The sequence below is a fragment of the Manacus vitellinus genome, unplaced genomic scaffold (assembly GCF_001715985.3).
Source record: "Manacus vitellinus isolate BGI_N305 unplaced genomic scaffold, ASM171598v3 scaffold_58_pilon, whole genome shotgun sequence".
Lineage (NCBI taxonomy): Eukaryota > Metazoa > Chordata > Aves > Passeriformes > Pipridae > Manacus > Manacus vitellinus.
Window position 1 is genome coordinate 2,116,292 of NW_021940671.1, and position 20,606 is coordinate 2,136,897.

A 20,606-nucleotide genomic window follows, 5' to 3' on the forward strand; every position below is an offset into this window, starting at 1 on the left:
AAATCATTTATTTACAAAGACAGGGCACTCTGAGGGGACTTTCTCTTATGTCCCTGGTAAACAGCTGAGGGAAGGCCTGCCAACCAATTCCCTGTGTATCCAGAGCTTCCAAGGCCAGGGCTTTTTAATCAGAGCCTCCAAGGAAGATTTCTGTCCTGTAAATATTCCCCATGCTCTGACCCAAACCCTGGCTTCCTGAAAATAAGGGGCTTCTTGGCAGAAGCTCCATAGTAAATCAGCCCCTGAAGTTGTGCAGGACTGTATTCCCTTCTCAGCACAGAGGTTAGGTGGGGATTGACAATTGCTGAATCCAGGAGAGTTTCCAGAGTTTCTTCATATTCCAGACAGCAGTGACCGTGGAGAGGGATTCAAAACTAGTACATAGGGACAAAAAAAGGCACTGCAGAGGTTAAGGATAGTGAGTTCACTGCTGCTAAAATTTTAGGGGACATTTGAACTTGGTCCCAAAGAAGTAAAATTTAATAATCTGCTGATCTGTTCTGCTGAGGATTGGTATGAAAAATATCCCTAGGGGGAAGATAGAGGAATCTATGGTATGGAGGACTGTGTAAACATTTTTTTCACCATACTTTCCTTCATGCAGGCATCAACATTCTTGTGAAGTCCCGTGTGTTCCAGTACACCATGTGTAAGTAGAAGTAATGAGCTCCCTTGCTGATGTGGGTCTGGTGTGCTGTGTCTGTGTGGTGTGGCCTGGGCTGTGGTCTGAGCCATGGCTCAGGTACAAATTTTGGAGTTTTGGTGGAGAGGAAGGGAATTTTTTGCTTGTACCAAGCTGCAGCCTGGGCTCTCAGCTCTCGCTCTGGAGAGGCTCCCAGGGTCACTGCACAGCACTCCTGTGGGTCTGGCACTTAGGTAGGTTGGTGGTTAGCTTTCCCAAGCTTGGGGGTTTTATCCATCAGCTGAAGGATGCTGGATAAGGAACTGCCTTGCCAGTCAACCACATTCTGTTTGCACTCCAGGAGGTGCAAGTGTCCTCACTGCTGGAGGGATTGCTTGGCAGCTGTGCTGCCTGTGAGGAGGAGTCTGTGCTCCTCTTCTCTAGAGCAGAAAAACTGCTTCCTCGTGGTGCTGCCTGCTGTGTTGTAAATGATCTCTTCCTACTCAGTAATTTGGGGCTTTTTTGAATGTTGGAGGAGCAGTTTTTGTAAATTGGGATGCTAAACTAAAGAGGGGGGATGGAGTGAGGTCTGAGTGAAAAGAAGTCCTGCAGCTTCAGATTTGAATGCTGGGGAGCAGTTATAGATCCAAGTGGAAAGGACTTTGTCCTGCACTGTTGGGGACCCAGTGGTTCTCAAGGTCTTGTTCCAGAACTAGGAAGAAGCTGGAATACACAGCTAATAATGTGGCAGAATATAAGATAATTATGAGTAAAAATGATTGAACATGATTCAGACTGTTGTTTTGGTTTAGTTTTGTTTCCTTCTGAAGATAAAAGCAGTGCATCTGTTAATGGCCTGGGAAAAGTCGGGGTAGGAGACTCCCAGTTTATGAGTTCTGTTTGAATTGAATTGGAAACAATGACCTTGCTACTTGTCCTATAATATTGTACTTCTCTGTTAGCCTAGGAAATGGATGTCCTCTGGTCTAGGAGTGGCTTTGCTATGGGTTTTTACTTTGTTTTCCAGATACTGTGGTGGCTGTGAATGGAATTTGGATTCTTGTTGAAACCTTCATGCTGCAAGGTAGGAAACATCACAGCTTGTTTCTTGACTGGGATGCTGGGGGGGTTGAAAAAAGGGAAGGCTAGAGAAAACTGTTCTTTTGTCTTGCAGGAGGGAATTTCTTCTCCAGGAACGTCCCATGGAGCTACATAGTCTTCCTCACAAGTAAGCTGATGCCTCCCAACAAAACTGTGTCATTTCATGAGGATCTGGGAGGGGAATTGAAGTTATAAATTAACCACAGGCATAGAGCCTGCATCCAGAACAATGCTGTGCCTGGCAGGGATCACCAGCATCCTCTCAGCCCTGTGTGAGCACTGCTGCACTGCCCCACAGCTCTCTGTGTCACGTCATCTGGGAGCCTCTTACCCCTGCTGCAGCTCTGCAGAAGCTGCTGTGTGCCTCTTGGAGCTGGTTTGAGCCCAGAGAGCAGAGGAGCCTCATCTGTCAGGCACAGCGTGCAGAGTGAAAAGGTTTCCAGGCTTGTGATGGCTCTGTGGGAGGTTGCTCTGTGCTGCACCAGCTATTCCAGGAGGCATTCCCAGCTCTGATCTGGTTGCAGCTGCGAGCTGGCTCTCTGCCACACACAGCAAGGCAGGCCTGGTGGAGCACAGAGTACAGGGACATGCTGAGGAGTCTGAAAGCACTGGATGAGCTGCTTGACAAGCTGAATTTTCTAACTGAACATCATCCCCTCCATGAACATGTACCTTAGTCTTCCTTTCCAGCCCAAGTATAAACAATTACATCTTCATGTGCTGGTTCATTGCACTGTGATGTGAATTCCCTTCCATGCTGCTGACAATGTCTCTTGCTCAGGGAGGAACAAAGTATAGCTCCATTGAATCAAAACAGTGTGTACAACTGCAGCAGGAGGTTCTTTGGGAGGTTGTTACCTCTTATGTGACTGCTGGGGAGCTCTAGTGCTTCCCTGGCCATTAGTCTTCAAAACACTCGTTATGGAAGTTTGAAGGCAGAGGTGCTCTGCAATTCCTCTTTTCACAAGGATGTTGTCATCCAGCTCTTCCCTTTGCTTCTCACCCACCTCTGCTCCTTGGAAGCTGGAAAGAAAGATTTTGGGATGACACACTTGCTGTTATGATGTTCTTTAACCTACAGGTCCTGCCAGAACAGAGTGTGAAGTAAATGGCTCTTCCTTGAAAGGATCTCTCTCTCCCTGTAGGTCAGGGTGAGGCTGTGGGATGTGGATATGTTCCACAAAAATAGAAGGAAGTAATAAGGCAGGACTGAATTCCCAGCACCCCTTTCTGGCTTTTGCTGCAGGAGCTTGTCCCTCAACATTTATAGCATGTTTTCCAGCTAAGTGTTTTGTGCAGTGTTCTGGAGAGAAGTCACCATGAATAACAGGAAAATGTGTTGATTTGGAGGGGAAATGTCTCTTTGGCACCTCGCTGAGAATAAGGAGGGTGGGTGGGAGTCTGTTAAACCTCTGTCAGAAGTTCTGCACTAAAAGCACTACACATCCATGAGGACAAACCTTCTCATGAGCCTTCCTTGTGAAGCTGCTCCTTCCTGACCATGGCTCTCCTCTTATCTTACAGTCTATGGTGTGGAGCTGCTCCTGAAGACCACTGGGCTGGGGCCTGTGGAATACCTGTCCTCAGGCTGGAATCTGTAAGTGCACACTCACAGTTTTGGGTTAGAAGGACCCAACTTCTGAGTCTTTAAGCCTGTAAAGAAGGCCGTGAGCAGGCTTTTATAATTCTTCTGCCCTTGGCCTCGTGCATCTCGTTAGGCTGGAGCAGCACCAGTAGCTCTTCTCTGCAGAAACACTAGTGATAAATCACTGCTCTTACTTTATTTTATATTTTTTCTTTCCAGCTTTGACTTCTCAGTCACCCTGTTTGCATTTTTGGGGCTCATGGCACTGGCTTTTGACATGGAGCCCTTCTACTTCATCGTGGTCCTGCGGCCCCTCCAGCTGCTGAGGTGAGCTGGGAAGGCTGGGGGGGGATCCAGAGAGCAGGTGGGAGGAAACAGCCAGGCTTGTTTTCCATCAATCCCCTTGGGGACCGAGCTCCTTACCAGGAGAGGGCAAGGATTGCTCTGTGGGTATGTGACCATGGCAAGCAGGAATGGCGTGGGGTAATGAGATTAGCCAGAGTTATCAAAATGAGCGATAACAAAAAACTTGGGATGGGATATGAAACCCCGTGCTTTGGAGCTTAAGCTGATCTCTAATAGAGATCAAGGGATTTACCAGGGGCAGATTATCCTGTGTCTGCCTTCGTGGGGTTCTTACACCTCCTCTAAATTGTCTGATGCTGTTCAGAGAAAAGCTCTTCTGTCAGGGTGAGACGGTCTGAGCCAGTTTAATAATTTCCATTGAATTACCAGAAATTACAGTTTTCAAAGGATGCTGCTTTCTAGGGTGAAGTACAAGCCCTGCTCTAACTGCATCTCACACTTTAAGCAAGACCACAGCCTGTAACCTCTCTGCAGCTCAGTGAGCAGGGGCTGATTAACCCTCTCGTGTCGAGGTACATTCACCTTCACAAACGCCTCAAGAGCCATAGAAGGAAGGGATTTGAGGCAAAATGTTTTGATAAAAACAAGCTAATGTAATTTAGCTCTTCAGTGAGGATTTAAAGAACACTTTATGACACTCAAGGGGGGAAAAAAAAATGTTTTCTCAGTTTGTCCCCTGCCAAGGCCTGTTGGCAGCTGTGTTTCTCTGTAAAGGCTGATGGAGATGCCAAATCTTAAATTAGCAGGCACAGTGTAGTTTTCTTTCATCAATTTTTACTGGGTCATGGGGGAAACACAGAAAAGCTTGTGTCTTAGGGAAGGAGGAATGAATCCTGACCCCGTACACAGGACTAGTTTAAGTTCTTATGATTTTTAGGTTTTTTAAAGAGCTATTTATGCATCGTGCTGTGTAAAAAGACACAGAGACTTTTTTCCTTGAGATCCTCAATCCTGTAAACACTTAGCTGAATGTGGCATAAACAGTCAGATGGGACAGCAGGGCATCATGAGGTGAGTGGAGACCACTTGAGCAAGAGCAGACCCCGTGAGTTTGGTGTTGGGAAACCTTGCTGTCGTTGAGCTGGGAGGAAGAGAGAGCTGGGATACCCCCTTTAACTGTTTCCCCTGACAGCAGGAGAGCTGCAGGGTGGAGGTAACTCCTGACTTCTCTTTCCAGGTTGTTTAAATTGAAGAAGCGCTACAGAAACGTCCTCGACACCATGTTTGAGTTGTTCCCTCGGATGGCCAGGTACCAACTGCTTGTCTTTGGGTGCTGGTGGGGAGTGGAGGTTTAGTGTCCAGGGCTGGGGTCAGGACAGGGAGCTGTCAGACCTGCTAAAGGGATTTATGCTCTGATCTGCTGGTAGGTCATTACTGATTCTTCACTGTGCTGCAGTGGGGTGTTAAGTCTTCCAGTTTCTTGGAGCAGTATATGATAGGCAACACTCCAGCACCCTGGGCCTTCCCCTGCTGCTTGTTAAGAGCATAACTAAGAGTAAATGCTTGTTTTAATTTTTCTCCCCCATCCCAGCTCTTGCTGAGAGGGGAGGCCCATTTGGGAGGAACATTGGCATGAATGTACTGAGCCCCAGATGTTTCCCTGTCCTCAGCAGAGCCACTCCAGAGCATTATTGAAGTGGTGGGGCAGAGGGAGGTTGGTGTTTGAGTGGGGTGTCCTCAGCCCTGATTCCCTTGCAAGGAGGTCTGAGCAGGGAGTGTTGGCTGGAGAGCCCTGCTCCTGGCACAGTCCCTGCACCCGAGGATGTGGAGAGGGCAGAAACAGTGTGTGGTGTTCTTTGTTAAAGAAACTGTGGAGAGACATTTTTGTAACAGAAAAGGACAGACTGGGAGGGAATCCAGGCTGCTCTTTAGTTTCTCTCTTCAGCAAGTGGCAAGTTCTTTGTCCAAGGACTTCTTGAATGAGAGCAGGCAAAGAACTGCAGAGCCACAGCAGTATGGGAAGGTTGTGTGGGGTTTTCAGTGCTGCTTCCCATCCCTTGGAAATTCCTTCCAGAGCAACCAGCCTGGGATTTTGTGTTTCCTTGCCTTAGCAACTCTTCAGTAGCACAGTACTCTTTCTGTTTTTGCCTCCAGTCTGGGTTTAACCCTGCTGATCTTCTACTATTGCTTTGCCATTGTTGGCATGGAGTTCTTTGCTGGCGTGGTCTACCCGAACTGCTGCAAGTGAGTACCTCAAATCCATCCCCCTCAGCAGTGCTTTTGGTGCTCAGCCAGCAACAGTGAGCTCTGGCAGCTCTATTTCCCTGTGGAGAAGGGGCCAGAGGATGGGGCTCAGTGGGGTTTTTGTAGCTCAGGCGACACGTGGTGAAAATGCAGGACATGTTTCACTTCTCTTGTTCCATCCCTGGAAGTGTCCAAGGCCAGATTGGATGGGGCTCTGAGCAACCTGGTCTAGTGGAAGGTGTCCCTGCCCATAGCAGAGGGGTTGGAATGAGATGGTCCTTAAGGTCCCTTCCAACTCAAATCATTCTGTGCTTCTGTGATGCCAGAGTTGCTTGGCCAGATGTATTAAACATTTAGACCTCCCTTTGTACCAAGATGAATTCACCTGGTCCTGTAAGATAAGCTGTCCTGTGCCCTTTTCATCTTAGATTATGACAAACCACCTGGGAATGCCAAGCTTTAAGGCTATGAGCCAGGGAGTCCAACTCAAACTCTCAGTTTCTCTGGTGTAATATTTGCAGAGTGGTTAGAAAGTCTCCATGTGCTCCCTGGGCTTGTGCTGAGCTGTGAAGGAAAGGGAATTGCTTTCAGAGGAAAAGGCCAAGAGGTAGAAACTGCCCCCCTGCTCACCACCTTGTAGGGGGGTTGGTATTTATAACCCTTGAGATTTTCCTTGCTTTTCCAGTCTCTGCTGATTCTATGTCCTGGTTTCTCCAACCAGCACAAGCACAGTTGCAGATTCCTACCGCTGGGTGAATCACACAGTTGGCAACAAAACAGTTGTGGAAGAAGGGTATTACTATCTCAACAACTTTGACAACATTTTGAACAGCTTTGGTAAGGGCAGTTTTGTCTGTAGCAGAGATTATTCTGTGTTCCTGCAGAGCTGGATGGCTCTGTAATGCTGTAATGCTCTTGTGAGCCTGGGACTCTCCAAGAGTCCTACTAATGCACCTCAAGCACACAGCATCCTGCACTTTCTGTCTGGAGAACTCCAGCTGACTAATTGTGCCATGACTGTTTTGCAAGGTAGGCAGATGTCTCTTAAAGCCAGCTGGAAGCCATCAGATCTGTTCTGGCTGGTGATCAGACCAGATTTCCAGAGGTGTTTAAGGAGGGCATTAAGTCACTGCCCTTCTAAAGAACCAAAGTGATGCCAATACATTTCTCTGAACCCACTGATGAAGAATAATTTGGATGTGTTAATTACTCTCCTTGATTTTTCTTAATGTGTGAGCACAGATGCTTATGTCCTGGAGATTTCAGAGGTCTCTGTGCTCCCTAGTGAAGAGAGTCAAATCTGTTTCTGATTCTTTTCAGAAATACAGATTGAGCCATGCTGCTCGTTCTGTGGGTCTGACCCCCTTTGTCTGAAGCAAAGATGAGGGTTTGTGTTGTGTCTCCAGATTTGCTGGCTTTCTTGAAACTTTGGTGTCTAAAAATCACTGTAAAATAGGTCAGGATAGATAAAGCAATTGTCTGTATGTTTTCTCTCCCTTCTGTACAGTCACACTGTTTGAGCTGACAGTTGTCAACGACTGGTACATCATCATGGTGAGTAAACCTCACCTACCCCTTGTGCACAGACAGCACAGACTCTGCCAGTTGAGCTGGGTTTTCCACACCACCACTGCTTCCTTCCCATGGTGATTGGAGTGGGCTCAGTATTGTCACTTGTTGCCACTCAACTTTTGGTCCTGATTGTTGGGTGGCATTTGACCTCTGGGATGCTGCTGGGCACAGTTTCTTGTGAATCTTGACCAGCCTTCAGGCCAGTTTTCACAGTCTGGACAGACGAAGTCGCTCTGTGCTCCCATTTGTCACCCTGCTGCCTGAGCTGTATTCTCATGGCACAGTGGCTCTCACAGCCACAAGCCTTGAATGATCTGTGTGTTTGTATACAGAAACTTCTCCTTTTTAGCTTGAGGGGCAGCTTATCTGCAAGGACCAGCTGGGGCATTGAGCATTGCACAGACAATCCCTGGGGCCAACTGCAAAGCCACAAAAGAGAGAGTGTGTTTGTGCTGCTTTATGTCTGTTGTCCAGCAGTTAACAGTGACTCTCCCTTCTTTTGTGCACTGCTGATGTCTTCCCTCTCCTCTTCAGGAAGGGGTGACATCCCAAACTACTCACTGGAGCCGTCTTTACTTCATGATCTTCTATATTGTGACCATGGTGGTGATGACAATCATTGTGGCTTTTATTCTGGATGCTTTTGTCTTCCGCATGAACTACACACGGAAGAACCAAGATTCAGAAGGTCAGAACCTAAAACATTGTGTCTTCTCTCCCTGGTGCCTTATACCTGTAGGAGAGAATGGGATTGGCCAGCAAACACCAGATATTATGTCTTAGCCTGGCTTCCTCAGCTAATTCTTTTGCTTTTGTGTGATATTTCTATCTGGTCTTTCTGCTCTGGCCCTCATCTCTCCCCCAGCCCTCCCCAAAATGTGTGGGTGGGTGGATGTATGTGGTTTTTTATATATATGTGTGTGTGTGTGTGCACCTACAAACTTCAACTGCTTGAGCCATTTCAACCAAATTACTTGAAAATTGGAAGTTTCATAAAAGAACTCTAGGAAACATTACAGCAATGATGTAGCAAAGCTCAACAGCAAACCTTACAGAAAGGGAAGATGACTTAATTTATTTTAAAACCAATTTCCCTTCCTCACTAATGTGCTCACTGGCAGCAGAACGTCTCCAAGTGGCTTTTCCAGCATCCAGGCTGATCCTGGTGGTTTGCCAGCGTTCTTTGCCATGACATGGAGGACAGCAGACACTGCCTATCCAATTCTTTCCACACTGGTGCTGGTTTTGGACATGCCTTTCTGTACCCTTTAGGAACTGGCAGTGACTGGTCTCTCTCCATCCCCTTGCCCCTGTGAACCATCACTTGTACTCCCTGTCCTCTGTCTTCTGAGCTGGGGGTCTGAAACTGCAGGTACCTTCATAACCTGCTACTTTAGGTGCCAAAACCACTCTCATCTCTTGTAGCCCTTCTCCTGCTATTCCTTCAGGGAATCTGCACCCAGACTTTTCTATTAATTTTCCATGTAGATTAATCTTAATAATTCTTAACACCTTTCTGCAGGAAGGAGCTACAGCTGCTGCACTTACACATTTAACAGCAGAGAATCTTCCCTGCAGAAATGTGATGAAGGCCCAGGACCCCAATTTTTTTAGGTGCCAGAAGGTCAAATTTGTGTGGTGCATGGTAGGAGCCAGGAGTTGGAAACACTTGTCATTGTGATCCCTCTTGCACCCAGTTGGAAGGGAGCAGTGAAGGACATTGGTTAGCTCTGAACTCCCAAGCTCTTTTAGGCAGATGAAGGTCAAAAGGCAGCAATTCCTGTGTGATTATTTGCTTTCTTAATTTACAGGCAAGCAAAAGGCTACAGGATTTACTTTTTTTAAGTTGCTGAGGAGCCTGATGATTTAAAAAGTTGAGAAAATGGTTTGGGCCAGAAAGTCTGCTGGCCCTACACACTAGTTAACTTTTTCCCTGCCTTGCTGGGGGTCAAGGACATGCATGTTCTAGTCACAAGAGCAGGTACAGGCTGTACCTGACCTCTGACTCAGTCCTGTGTGCTTTAGACTTTGCCTTCCAGGGTTATCAGATTGGCTGATGAAGCAATGCTCATCTTGGAGACCTTTTTTCCCCCCTTTTTCTGTTTCTTGCCTGTCCAGAAGATAACGGCATCGTGCTGGAGAAGGAGATCTCCAAGGAGGAAGTGATTGGCGTAATCGAGCTGTACAAGAGGAGTTCAGCTGCCACTGAGACAGCTCAGCTGCAGAAGATCGTTTTGCAGATGGACAAATATGGGGTAGGAGGAAACACAGCAGGTTCTCAGCTTCAGGAGATGGGGGGCATGCCAGGGCCACAAGTGGCTTTTGCTGTCTCAAGAGAGAAAATCCATGTGCCTTCGAGAGCTGAGCCACTGGAGGGACTCTGCAGCATCACAAAGTTTTGCTGCTCTAGAAAAGTAGCAGCTGAGTCTCCCCTGCTCTCTGAACAGCCTTAGAAAGGGCTTATCTCTAGTCCCTCCAAACTTCCCTTAGAAGCTGTCCTGGCCCAGTGCTGACTGAAAAGAAAGTATATTTATTTTTACATTGTCTTGTAATCCTCCTCTGTGCCATCATGCACTGAGGCTTGGACAGCCCTGGAGAATTATGCAGTAATATGATGGCATCGATTCCAGGTTCTTTTCTCCATGGCATGGCTTACATTTTCATTCTAAAACAGGATGGACAATTGGGAGAATGAGCTCTTGTCTCAGATCTGTTGTCTCATGCATCTGGGAAGAGCTTAAGTGGTTGTTGTAATAATAGCCATTATATTCCTGTATCACCATGACAAAGGGCAGGTGCTGCAGTCTCTCAGGTGACCTTTATTTGCTTTGATTGGATTGGTAGTTACAGGCTGGGCCCTTGTTCACAGACAAAGCTCAGAATAGGGATGGAAATACTGATCAGAAGCAGTTTTAAAGACAATAAACCAAAGCAGGAGGTTGTCCTCAGCCTTGCAATGACGATGCCAGACCTGAGGTTTCTTTTGCTTCTCAATCCTGCTCATATAATTTCATATGGTCAGAGCATAATTCTGACTTCAGCTCTGTTTACACAATTTCAGAGGTCCAGCCCCACGCAGTAAATGTTCTTAGATGAGATCCTCACTGGAAGGCTGGGTTTGAGCCTTGTTCCAGGCACTGATGTTTGTGTTCATCTGACTCAATTAAGCACCACTGACAGACACATCCACCCGAGCTACCTCTCCCTCTGTAGTCTTTGGGGATCTGCTCAGTGTGATTAGTCTCAGCTGCAGTGGGTGCCTGCATTTGTACCATTGATGTGCACCCTAAAATGCCTTTTTCCCCTGACAAGAGGAGCCCAGGATAGCCTGAGTTCATCAGTGGGATCATGAAGGATGCCTGAACTGCCAGGACTGATCCTGTGAGCTGCTCAGTGACTGATTAATGTCTCTTTTGTTTTTTCCTCCCCCTTCCCCCAACTCTTCAGCAAATGTCAACAGTGTTTCTGGGACGCAGATCAAGGACCAAGAGTGATTTGAGTATGAAGATGTATGAGGAGGAGATACAGGTATGTGGGCCTGAGCTGAAGATATTAACAGGTCTCTGTGGTGAACAAACCATTGTCTGGAATAACAATCCACCCCTCTAAACACAGGAGACTGCCTTCCTCCAGGAGCAGGCAGCTGAGAGAAGGGTGGGCATCCAGGAAGTGTAGTTCAGGTTGATCCTTTCTTGCTCTCAGTGATTTTGTTAAACCACAGAGCACATCAGAGCCTCCTCAGTGGGTCCAGGTGCCCAGCTGGGCAGGTGTGTCACTGTAACCACACTCAGGGTGTGTGCAGGCACTCCACCTTGGCTGAGCTCACCTGGACTCCCTGGGTGTTTGCTGGGGCTGTGAGCACATGCCTGGTGCTGCCTGGGGCTTGGCTGCTGAGCACAGGGTTGCTAAACCCCTGGAATGTGTTTGAGCTTAGGTGTGTCTGTCTGACACAGAAACCAAAGGTTCTCCCAGGCAGTGCTGCCTGGTTTGCCTTCAGAGCAGCAGGCTGAGCAAGATGGGAAACACGTTAATCAGCTGGTTGCCTGGATAGTTTAGCACCTTCCTGCTTGTGCCCTCCGTGGTCAGGAGCTTTCTGCCATGGATTTGGTCACTGCCCTGCCAAAGGTAGTTGAAGGTTGTGGGCTAATTAGTACTGAAAGGATTAATCTTGTAACCATTTGAATCCGTCCTTTGTCCCCGGGCAGCCAGCTTGGGATGAGTCTTCAGTCTCCCTAAGGAAAATAAACATTTTTTTAAACATTATTTACCACGGGGCTGAGTGATCTGCAGAGAAGCTCCCTGCCTGTTCTTCTTGGTCTGTGATTCAGGGATGTGACATGCTGCAACACAGGATTGGGAGCAGCTCTGCAAATCCCAGATATCACGGGAACATCAATACCAGAGCCCCTGGATGTTCAGGAGGGACATCCTGAGAGAGGGGCGTTTCCTTGCCCAGGTTTGCTTGGACTGTGGTTGGCAAGGTCTCAATGCATCCATCACAATTGGGCTGCAGTTAACAGGGTCATTCCAGGAGTATCCAGGGCTTTGGAAAGAGCCCTCTGTGCCTGAACAAACGTGCCCTCACATGGCAGAGTCACCCAAGGCCAGCGTGGGGCAGAGCCTGATCCCTGTGTCTTTGGTCTCCTGTTGCAGGAATGGTATGAGGAGCACTCCAGAAAAGAGGAATCTCAGACACCACTGCAGGAGCCTGCATCTGCTTCCAACAGCTCTCTGAAGCCCCTGAGCCTCCGACAACGCTCCCAGACTGTCATTTAGGCCTAGCTAACGCGAGCCGCCTTCTATGCAATAACCTAGAGTACCCCTTCACAGTGTATTTTGGGATGATGTATATAGACCTGTCAGTGTACTGGTTTAGGGTTCAAATCTCTTCCCCAGCAGTGGGTTGCTGAAAAAACCAGGGGCCCAGGGGGCTCTGTGTAAGGCTGCTGCACACAGGTTGAGCAGGGTGAACATTTTGGACAGAACAGAGCCCTTGTCCCTCTGAGCCACTTCCCAGGCTCCAGCCTGCTGCCTGTTCCTGCTGCCTGTCTTACCACTAACAGACTGTGGGGAAAGGGATGTGTAATCTATTAACAGCAGGGAATTTGCTGAAGTCACCTGCTTAGTATTAAAACCTTGGCCCTTTTTGAAGATCCCTCTTGCTTAAAGGGTACCATTAACCTAGGAATAAAAGATCAGGGAGTGAGTTTTTCTTCTCCACCTTCCTTATGCAAAGAAAGGGGAGGTGGTGTGAAATCTCAGCACTTTTGGAAGAGCAGACTGCCTTCCCCCTCCTTTTTGGCACATGTAGATGCACTCCCTTTAGTATCTCCAGCTCTGATTATTGAATTTACCTGTCCCTGAGCAGTTCTGAGGCAGAACCGAGGGCCAGCACCTCATCATGTTGTGACCATAGGTGGGGTGGGGGATTGGGGACACAAACTCTGTCTCTTCTGTAGCCATCCAGTATCTATTGCTGCTGGTCAGTCCTGCCCGTGGCCCTGCCTGAGGTTGGGGTCTGCAAACCCCAAAGCTCCTGTCTCTGCTCTGGGGTGGGTTTCTGCAGCACGACGTGGCTGTTGGCCTCTGCCACTTGGCCAGCTGCTCTGCAAAGGGCAGACCTCTGGCTGGTCCTTAGCTCAGATAAATGACTGGAAGGAAGAAAGCAAGGCTTTTCAGCTCCAAGTCTGGCTTATTTCTGCCTGGCTCTGGGCTAAGGAGAGCTTCAAACAGTCCTGCTGGTTAGTGCTTAGCCAGGTCCTTGCTCTGTGCAGGTGACAGTCCCAGCACCAGCAGTGTTGCTCCTCCCTTGCTCTCACCCCTGCAGAAATGTTCCTCAGGCTGGCAAACGTCCATTCAGTGGGATCTTGGGAAGATCCACTGAAGAGCTTTACTGTTCCTCTGAATTTTGGACACAGGAGGAACGTGGAAGACAATGATTCTTCTTGCCCATCAGCTTTTCTGCAGCTGGCAGGGAGGCTGCCAGATGTGGCAGCTGAGGGCTGGGAAGGAAGGGGGGAAAAAGGGATCCCTTCCCAGCTCTGCCATGTTTGTTGTGTGATTGTGGCAGGTTGTCATTGCTCATGTTTCATTTGAACCTGTTTCTCCAAGTCCCTCTTTTCCCTGTCAGCACAGAAAGTGCTGACAGCAGAGGTTCCCCTCACCTCTTGCTGTTTGGTCTTTCCTCAGGTTTGGACTAAGAGCAGAGCTCGCTGGGGAAGCTTTCTCCTTCCATTGGGTACCTCAGGCAGTGGGAGATCTGTGTCCCCATTCCCCTTGTCCCACATCCCTGTCTTTTCCTCACCAAGGGGCACAAGGACAGTGGGAGAGGGCTGATCCTAGCCAGGCAGCTCAGGAGCATTTCCTGGGTGGATGAGACAGAGGTAGGCAAGACAGAGCTGCTTCTGGAAATCTCTCACAGCACGGTGGGAGCTACGGGGATGGAAGGAGTGGGTGAGCAGCTTTCCATGCAGCACACACCAGTGGCTGCTCCCAACCCTTGCCAAATTCCCTGGGTGCCTCTTGGCAACTCTTTGTTTCCTTTCTGTATACTTGCAGGTATGAAACAACTTCTGAACCGTGAAGGACCTTAAAGGGCTGTTTTCCAAACCATAAATTCGACCACAAATTAACGAGCAGTGCAGTTGTTGCTCTTGCAGTTGCTCTGCGTGGAGTCGCAGCCCAGGAGGTTTATCCAGATTAGTCCTGGGGCTGGAGGAGATGGTGTTTATTGTGCTTTAAGTTATGGGCGGGAGGAATGAGCATTGTGAAGGTGAGGGGGTGAAAAATGTGGCTGTGTTTAATCTCCACGTTCCCCTGGCACATTCTCCTGGCAGGGCTGTCAGTGACTTTTTTTGGGGGGGGGATGTTTTCTGGGTGTGAAAGGAGCTGTGGCTCTAAGCTGTACTGAGGGGGGCACTGACCTGCTTATCATGCAATAACAGGGCTCTGTGGAAGGCTTGGGGTCAGGGCACAGGTGCTGCCTCTGTGGCTTCATGCCAAGGTGTTGATCCACCCCCACGTACCCACTGGGTTAATTATTTTTGTAAACCAAGGAGGGTGGCAGGAGTTTGCTTCTTCCATATGACTTTGGAAGGAAACAAAGTTTGAGTACGGGGCATCCCCTTCTATTTATCCTCCTCTTTCCCCTCCACCCACCCCAACACACAGACTAATGATGGAGACAATCATTTTGTAGGGAGCACGGGAGGAAGCACTGCAGGATTTTGTATGCTGGTGTTTTGTTTATAAAAACGATTTTATGGGTATGTCTGTCAAATGTTCTCTAGATTTTTTTTCAGGCGCACTAATAAAAAGCACCCTTGGCTTTGTAAAGGCAGCGGCTTCCTCTCTTCCTTCCCTGTGTTATTCCAGAAGTGGGGTTTGGCCAAGCTGAAGCATTTCCAGTGTTTGAAGAGGAACACTGCCCGCCCTGCCCTCCCTCTCCAGTGGCAAGTGCTTGCATTGGGAATATTTTGCGTGCGTGCCCTGACGAACTGCTCTGAATTCCTGTTCCAAGACATTGCAAAGCCCAGCTTCCCTTCTGCCCTCCCTCTGCCAGTTTTTTCTCAGGATAATGCTTTCAGTTAAGTTTTTTAACTCTCCAGGGTTAAGGCCAGAAGGGGTGTTTGACCCTGTGCCTCTGTTGCGGTTTCGATTGCTGCAGCCTTGCTGGGTGGAAGGAAGTGGGGGTTGTCTCCCGGATAATTCCGGAGCAGGTTCGGGGCAGAGCCAATAGCTGCAGGCACAGGGAGCGTTATTTTTTGTGAAAGCCCTGGTTAGAAAAAGGAGAAATGCTCCAGGGCCAGGAGGCTGCTGGCACCCCCAGAAGGGAGCAGGGGCTGGGTCCGGCGGCTGTGCTGCTTGCACAACACCCCCCTCTCCCATGGGGCAGTGAGGTGGGTGACCCTCTGGAACAGCACTTTGCTTTCCAGCCTGTGCTCTGTGGACGCTCCTCGCTGGGAGCAGAACCACGAGCCCGCTCGCTGTGTCCTCCCCTGGGACCGCGGGCAGCCCCTCCCGTGTCCCTGTCCCCAGGGACTGAGCGGTGCCTCCCACCGCCCGTGCTGACCCCTGGCACGACCGCGACACATCGACCGTGTCACATCCTTTCCCAACGTGAGGGGACATGTGACTGCTCCTGGGACAGCGGCTGCTGGTGAACCCAGAGGAAACCACTTTCCCAGACCCTGGGGAACACCGCCCTGGGTGGCCTGGGGTGTCACTCCCAGCTCAGCCCCCGCTGTTCCCTCTGCCCTGCAAAGGCTCCACGCTGAGTAAGGGCTGTGTCACGCCAGCAATAGGGCAAGAGAAATTGCCCTCGCAGCAAACAGAAGCCAAGGCTGGGTTTGTGAGGTTTTATTATTGCAATTTTTTTTACAGTGTCTAAACCTAGTCCTGCCAGAGGCTAACACTGTGTCGAAACTTCCAGGTCCTTTCCTACAGCTCTACCCGCCCCAGGAGGAGGAGGAGGAGAAAAGTAGGATCTGAAACTCGGCTTGAAAAACATCACTAAAAAAAGCAGGGGAAACCAGCCTCCCTTGGTTTGGTGTTTGCTTTTCCTCCAGCTTTGCTTGCACTAAACCCAGCGCTGCCCTGGAGCGCTGACTCACCTTAACCCTGTCTGGCTCTGCCCCAGCTGCTATTCCAGCCCCACGGTGCCCACACAGAGTGTCCTTTAGAAGGACAAACATCTGCTTGGACTTTTAGAGTTACCCTGTGTTACACAACGGCCCCAGCCCTGTCCTGGACCAGCTGGATGGAGGTGAGGAGGGGAAAGTGAAGTGGTTGAGGAGGTAAAGCCTCTCTTCTTGTGCCCCTGAACCAGAGCTGCCCCATCCTCTGCCCCTGCCACTGGGACCAGAGGCAGCCGAGGTCTCGACCTTGCTCCTGCCCAGGGCTGCCATGAGTTAAACAGATTAAACAGAGCGAGCAGAGGATGTGGCCAGTGACTAACAACTCCCCTCTCTAACCACAGCCATCCTCTTTTCTGAAGTGAAGGCTGAGGGCTGGGCTGGCACCTCCAGCAGCTCAGCTGGGGTCAGGGTGCCCTTGTCCCCCTGGCAGGGACAGGGGAGGGGCAGAATGAGATCCAGGGCTGGATGTGATCCCCTGGGGTCAGTCAGAGGTGGAGAGATGGATCACCCTGAACTCGGTCAGCAGGGCCACGCAGAGGAACACCAGGTAGTAGGTGATGAGGCAGACGCCGTAGGCCTTGCCCAGCTGGAAGCACTGAGCTGGCACCGACACGAAGGAGAAGACCAGGCTCAGCCCCAGGGCCCCTGCCAGGACCCAGACCAGGAGGCTGTCGGGCTCCAGCTGCCAGAGAGATGGGGAGTGATGTGGGGTGACACCAGGGTCCTGCTGCCAGCCTGACCCGTGTCACCGTGCCTTACCTTCACCAGCGGCTGGGGGGGGGGGCTGCTGCTCATCTGCAGCAGGCAGCCCAGTCCCACTCCAACCAGGATGTCTGGGGCACGTTCAGGATGGAGACACAGCACAGGAGACCTTGGGGCAGTGACAGAACCAGACACATCCCTCCCACCCTGGGGAGGGGCACAGCACCAGCCTTCCTCCTCCTTTCTGCACCCCATGGTTGTTGCCTGGCCCCAAAGCATTCCCCTGCTTGTGGTAAATACAACCGGGAGCAGTTGAGGAGGAGAGGCTTCAGCCTGGCCTGGGGACCCACCAGAGGGAGGCACAGGCTCTGTCTTCCCCTCTTTCCCTTTGGCAAATCCCAAATTTGCCAGACTCCAGCCCAAACTCCCACCCTTCTGGGGCTGGGAGAGCCATGGGGACAGTGTGGTGCTGATGGCTCCACCCTTGCAGCTCACAAATACCACACCAGCCCCCCCACACCGTGAGGACATCGAGGAGGTTGCCAACATCACTGGGGCTTGGGGCTGGATCCTGCCCAGCTCCTCTCCAGGGGTCCCACAGGACCAGGGCCTCTCCTGGGCTGTAGGCAGGGAAATCGAGGCAGCCTCTGCCCCTGGCACCCAAAGGATACTGAAGATGATGCCCCCGAAGCAGGCGGAGAAGGCCATGCGGGGATAGCCCTGCCGTGCCATGGTGAGGTCGGAGAAGGTGTCTGCAGAGGGAGAAGGGGAGACCTTGGGGGATGGCAGGGGGACCCCAGGGTGTGCCTGGGGGGCACTGGGGCAGAGCAGAGCCCTCACCACCGATGCTGTTGCCCCAGGCCAGCAGTGTCAAGCCCAACACGGTGTTGCTCAGCTGGAAGATGATGCCCAGGGTCCGCAGGATGTTCACCAGCTCTGTGGCTGCGGCGTTGATCCACATGGCACTGGCCAAAAACCCAAGGAAGGCAAATACCTGCCAGGAAGAGGTGCAGGCTGGGCCCTGGGTACATCCCACAGGGCCCTGCCCACCTTCAGTCAGTCATATCCTTCCTAGGGACACTGGGGAATGGGAAAGAGGTCCTGGCTCCTGCTCTGCCCCCAGGACCCTCAGCCCAGACCAGAGCAGGCTGGGTTGGTCCCCAGTGGGTGTTCAGGGCTGGAGGACACCTTACACAGTGATACTTGGGCGGCTCCTCGTTGCTTGTGGTGATGAAGATGATGACAGCCAGGACAGAGCCAACCAGTGTGACCAGTCCCCAGACTGGGAAGACGCCCTGGATCTGGTACAGCCCATCTGCACGTAGTGGGGAGAGGGGACATCAGAGCAGCTGGGGCAGGATCTGACCAAACTCAAGGTAGGAGGTAAAGCCTTGTCCTCTAAAGTCACCTCTATCCTAAGCCCTCAGAGGGCTGCTCCCCTCAGTGCCTTAGTTTCTCCAGGCAGGCCAGGCCTGCTCCATTTTTACTCCAGGTCCTGGATGCTGGGGCGCCACCCCAGCCCTGTGAGGGTACATCCAGCTGCAAACCAGGCCTCCAGCTTGGCTCTTCACTGCCCATTCTCCCTCCCCAGAACAGGGAGCCAGCTCCGAGGGGCTCCTATAGTCCCCAGGGCTTTGGTGGCCACCTCAGTCCCGTCCCCTCCTGGGAGCTGGGAATGCCCTGGACTCTTACAGGCGCCCGACTTCAGGGTGAGGATGCAGAGCAGGGGGCTGGTGAGGATGTGCAGGCAGTTGAGGGGTCTCTTCCAGTTCAGGTCATCCTTGTCAGGGTCCACAACGGGAACAGTGAGCAGCAGCACCAGCTCCACGGGCACCTGGGGTGAGGGACCCCCAAGCTGAGACACCCTGTGAGGTGCCCTGTGACCATCCCCAACCCACCACACATCCCACCATCCCCACTCCAAAGCCTGGGGGGGTGACACAGCCCCAAGGGCCAGCAGGGTTGGGGATGCCCCATGGGGGGGCTTCTCCTGGCTCATGTCCCCCCTACTCACCCTGAAGGCCTTGAAGAGCCGCCAGTACCAGGGCTTCCTCCTCCACTTGCGGTAGTCCAAGGGGCTGAGGGCCGTGGTGAGGATGCGCAGGGAGGTCTCCTGGGAGGGGAGCAGGGGCCGGTACTCCTCACCTGAGAGGGGCCACAGTGGCTGAGCAGGGTGAGGGGGGGTTCCCTGGGCTCCCCCAGCCCTTCCAGCGTGGGGCTGCAGTGCCCTGTGTGCCTCCAGGGGGATCCACCTGCCCCAGGGCAGCAGCACCCGGCCATGCCCACCCCATGGACTCAGTCGCACATGCAGCAGCCTGGGGGTCTCTGGGACCCCCGAGGACAGAGCCAGCCCCAAGCCCAGCAGGAAGAACATACCGTAGTCACTGCTGTTCGTGCCTGAGGGCTCCGGCTCTTCGGAATCCGTCGGCATCTCTGCGGGGAGGAGGAGTGGAGGGGGACAGTGGAAGGAAACCCCGACACACCCGGGGTCCCCCCACAGCCAGGTGGCCCTTACCTGGCTCCCAGGGCCCGGGGGAGGCCGTCCCGTCCCCCCGCTGCCGCCGGTGGATCCAGGTGCAGAGCACCACGGTGACGACGTAGAACACGTACAGCCCCAGGTAACCTGGGAGGGGGGAGTGATGGGGGGGGTTATGGCACCCCCAGGCTGCTCCCACCACTCCCCAGCCCCAGCACCCCCCCAGCGCTCACCCAGAGCCTCTCCCAGCCTGATCCTGCCGAAGTAGAGGACCATGAAGGTGAGGAAGACGGCCAACATGTAGAAGATGACATCCCTGAGGAAGGGCCTGGAGGCGGCCGTGAAGGGCTTGACCAGGGCGATGCCCCCGGCCACCACCGTGGTCACGAACACACCGGCACCTGCCAACGCCACGGGGCCCTCTCAGCGGGTGGGAACATCTCACGGCTCCACAATATTCCCCCCAGACACGGATCCCAAGCCAGCAGCTCCCAGGGAGGAGCTGGCAGTGGGGGTCCCCTTACCAAAGATGGCCCCGATGGCCAGCCCCGCTGTCCGGGGGTCAGAGAAGGCCACCACGGCACTGAAGACATCCGGGGCCCCATTTCCAAAGGCCAGGAAGGTGACGCCATGGAGAGGGCACGTCAAGGAAAAGGCCTGGGGGTCTCTACCCCTGTGGGGACGCAGGGGGGCTGTGCATTCCTGCCCAGTGCCAGCTCAGACTGCTTGTCCCGGTGCCACCTCCAGGCTCACGCTCCGAACTGATTTCCCCTGGCACGGTGCCAAGGGGACACAAAGTGTCACTGTCACCTCCTCTGCCCTGTCCCCACATCCCCCCCTCCCTGGATGAGGTCTCATGTGCTTTGCCAAGGATACTGCCACGTTGTGGGACAGCTTCAGGTTGGTGGAGATGGCCGACAAGTTGGGGCAGAAGCTGGAAAGGCAGAGAAGGAGGCGGAGAGGGTTGATGGGGCTGCTCAGAGACCATGGGGCTCCTGCTCACCCTGGGGACCGTCCCCTTCTCTGAGGGGCCACTCACAACTTCTCTGCTGTCACACCGAGGATGATGAACAGGTACAGCAGCCAGAGAGCCTGCGGGGTCAGGGGTGGCACAGAGTGGGGTCAGTGGGGTCCCCCCCCACGCCCCCACAGCGGAGCATCCCTCAGCACTGCCCTGCTCCCGTCCTTACATAGAGGGTGACAGCGAGGGGCAGCAGCCGGGGGGGGAAGACGCAGAAGACCCCATTGAGGTAGTCGAGGAAGCCCCCGTCCATCCGGCAGTCGGGGTTGGATCGGATGAAGCGGCACCACTCGGAGCTGTTCTGTTTCCGAACCTCCCAGCACTGCGGGGCAGAGCGGGGA

General features: G+C 52.1%; 2 protein-coding genes across 2 annotated transcripts in view; one reads left to right on the forward strand and one right to left on the reverse strand.

Moving 5' to 3' along the window:
* The window catches only part of TPCN1 (two pore segment channel 1), a 44,654-nt gene extending 29,885 nt beyond the window's left edge, over positions 1 to 14,769 (forward strand). Inside the window, exons 14-26 of the mRNA XM_008925780.2 lie at positions 605 to 649; positions 1,650 to 1,706; positions 1,797 to 1,850; positions 3,248 to 3,320; positions 3,528 to 3,635; positions 4,852 to 4,923; positions 5,769 to 5,858; positions 6,580 to 6,695; positions 7,366 to 7,412; positions 7,965 to 8,118; positions 9,549 to 9,685; positions 10,878 to 10,958; positions 12,084 to 14,769. Of these exons, the coding sequence (XP_008924028.1) occupies positions 605 to 649; positions 1,650 to 1,706; positions 1,797 to 1,850; positions 3,248 to 3,320; positions 3,528 to 3,635; positions 4,852 to 4,923; positions 5,769 to 5,858; positions 6,580 to 6,695; positions 7,366 to 7,412; positions 7,965 to 8,118; positions 9,549 to 9,685; positions 10,878 to 10,958; positions 12,084 to 12,206 (1,157 nt within the window). The 3' untranslated portion in view covers positions 12,207 to 14,769. The remainder of the gene's footprint in view (positions 1 to 604; positions 650 to 1,649; positions 1,707 to 1,796; positions 1,851 to 3,247; positions 3,321 to 3,527; positions 3,636 to 4,851; positions 4,924 to 5,768; positions 5,859 to 6,579; positions 6,696 to 7,365; positions 7,413 to 7,964; positions 8,119 to 9,548; positions 9,686 to 10,877; positions 10,959 to 12,083) is intronic.
* A 1,004-nt stretch (positions 14,770 to 15,773) lies between these two features.
* On the reverse strand, positions 15,774 to 20,590 carry SLC8B1 (solute carrier family 8 member B1). Its single transcript, XM_029963311.1, has 14 exons — positions 20,435 to 20,590; positions 20,284 to 20,336; positions 20,121 to 20,178; positions 19,769 to 19,874; positions 19,478 to 19,645; positions 19,284 to 19,391; positions 19,145 to 19,201; positions 18,783 to 18,913; positions 18,461 to 18,602; positions 17,962 to 18,083; positions 17,609 to 17,762; positions 17,440 to 17,520; positions 16,826 to 16,899; positions 15,774 to 16,748 (listed from the first exon to the last, which is right to left on the reverse strand). The coding sequence occupies exons 1-14, from the start codon at positions 20,516 to 20,518 to the stop codon at positions 16,548 to 16,550; spliced, it is 1,539 nt and encodes a 512-aa protein (XP_029819171.1). The 5' UTR covers positions 20,519 to 20,590; the 3' UTR covers positions 15,774 to 16,547.
* Positions 20,591 to 20,606: the final 16 nt, after the last annotated feature.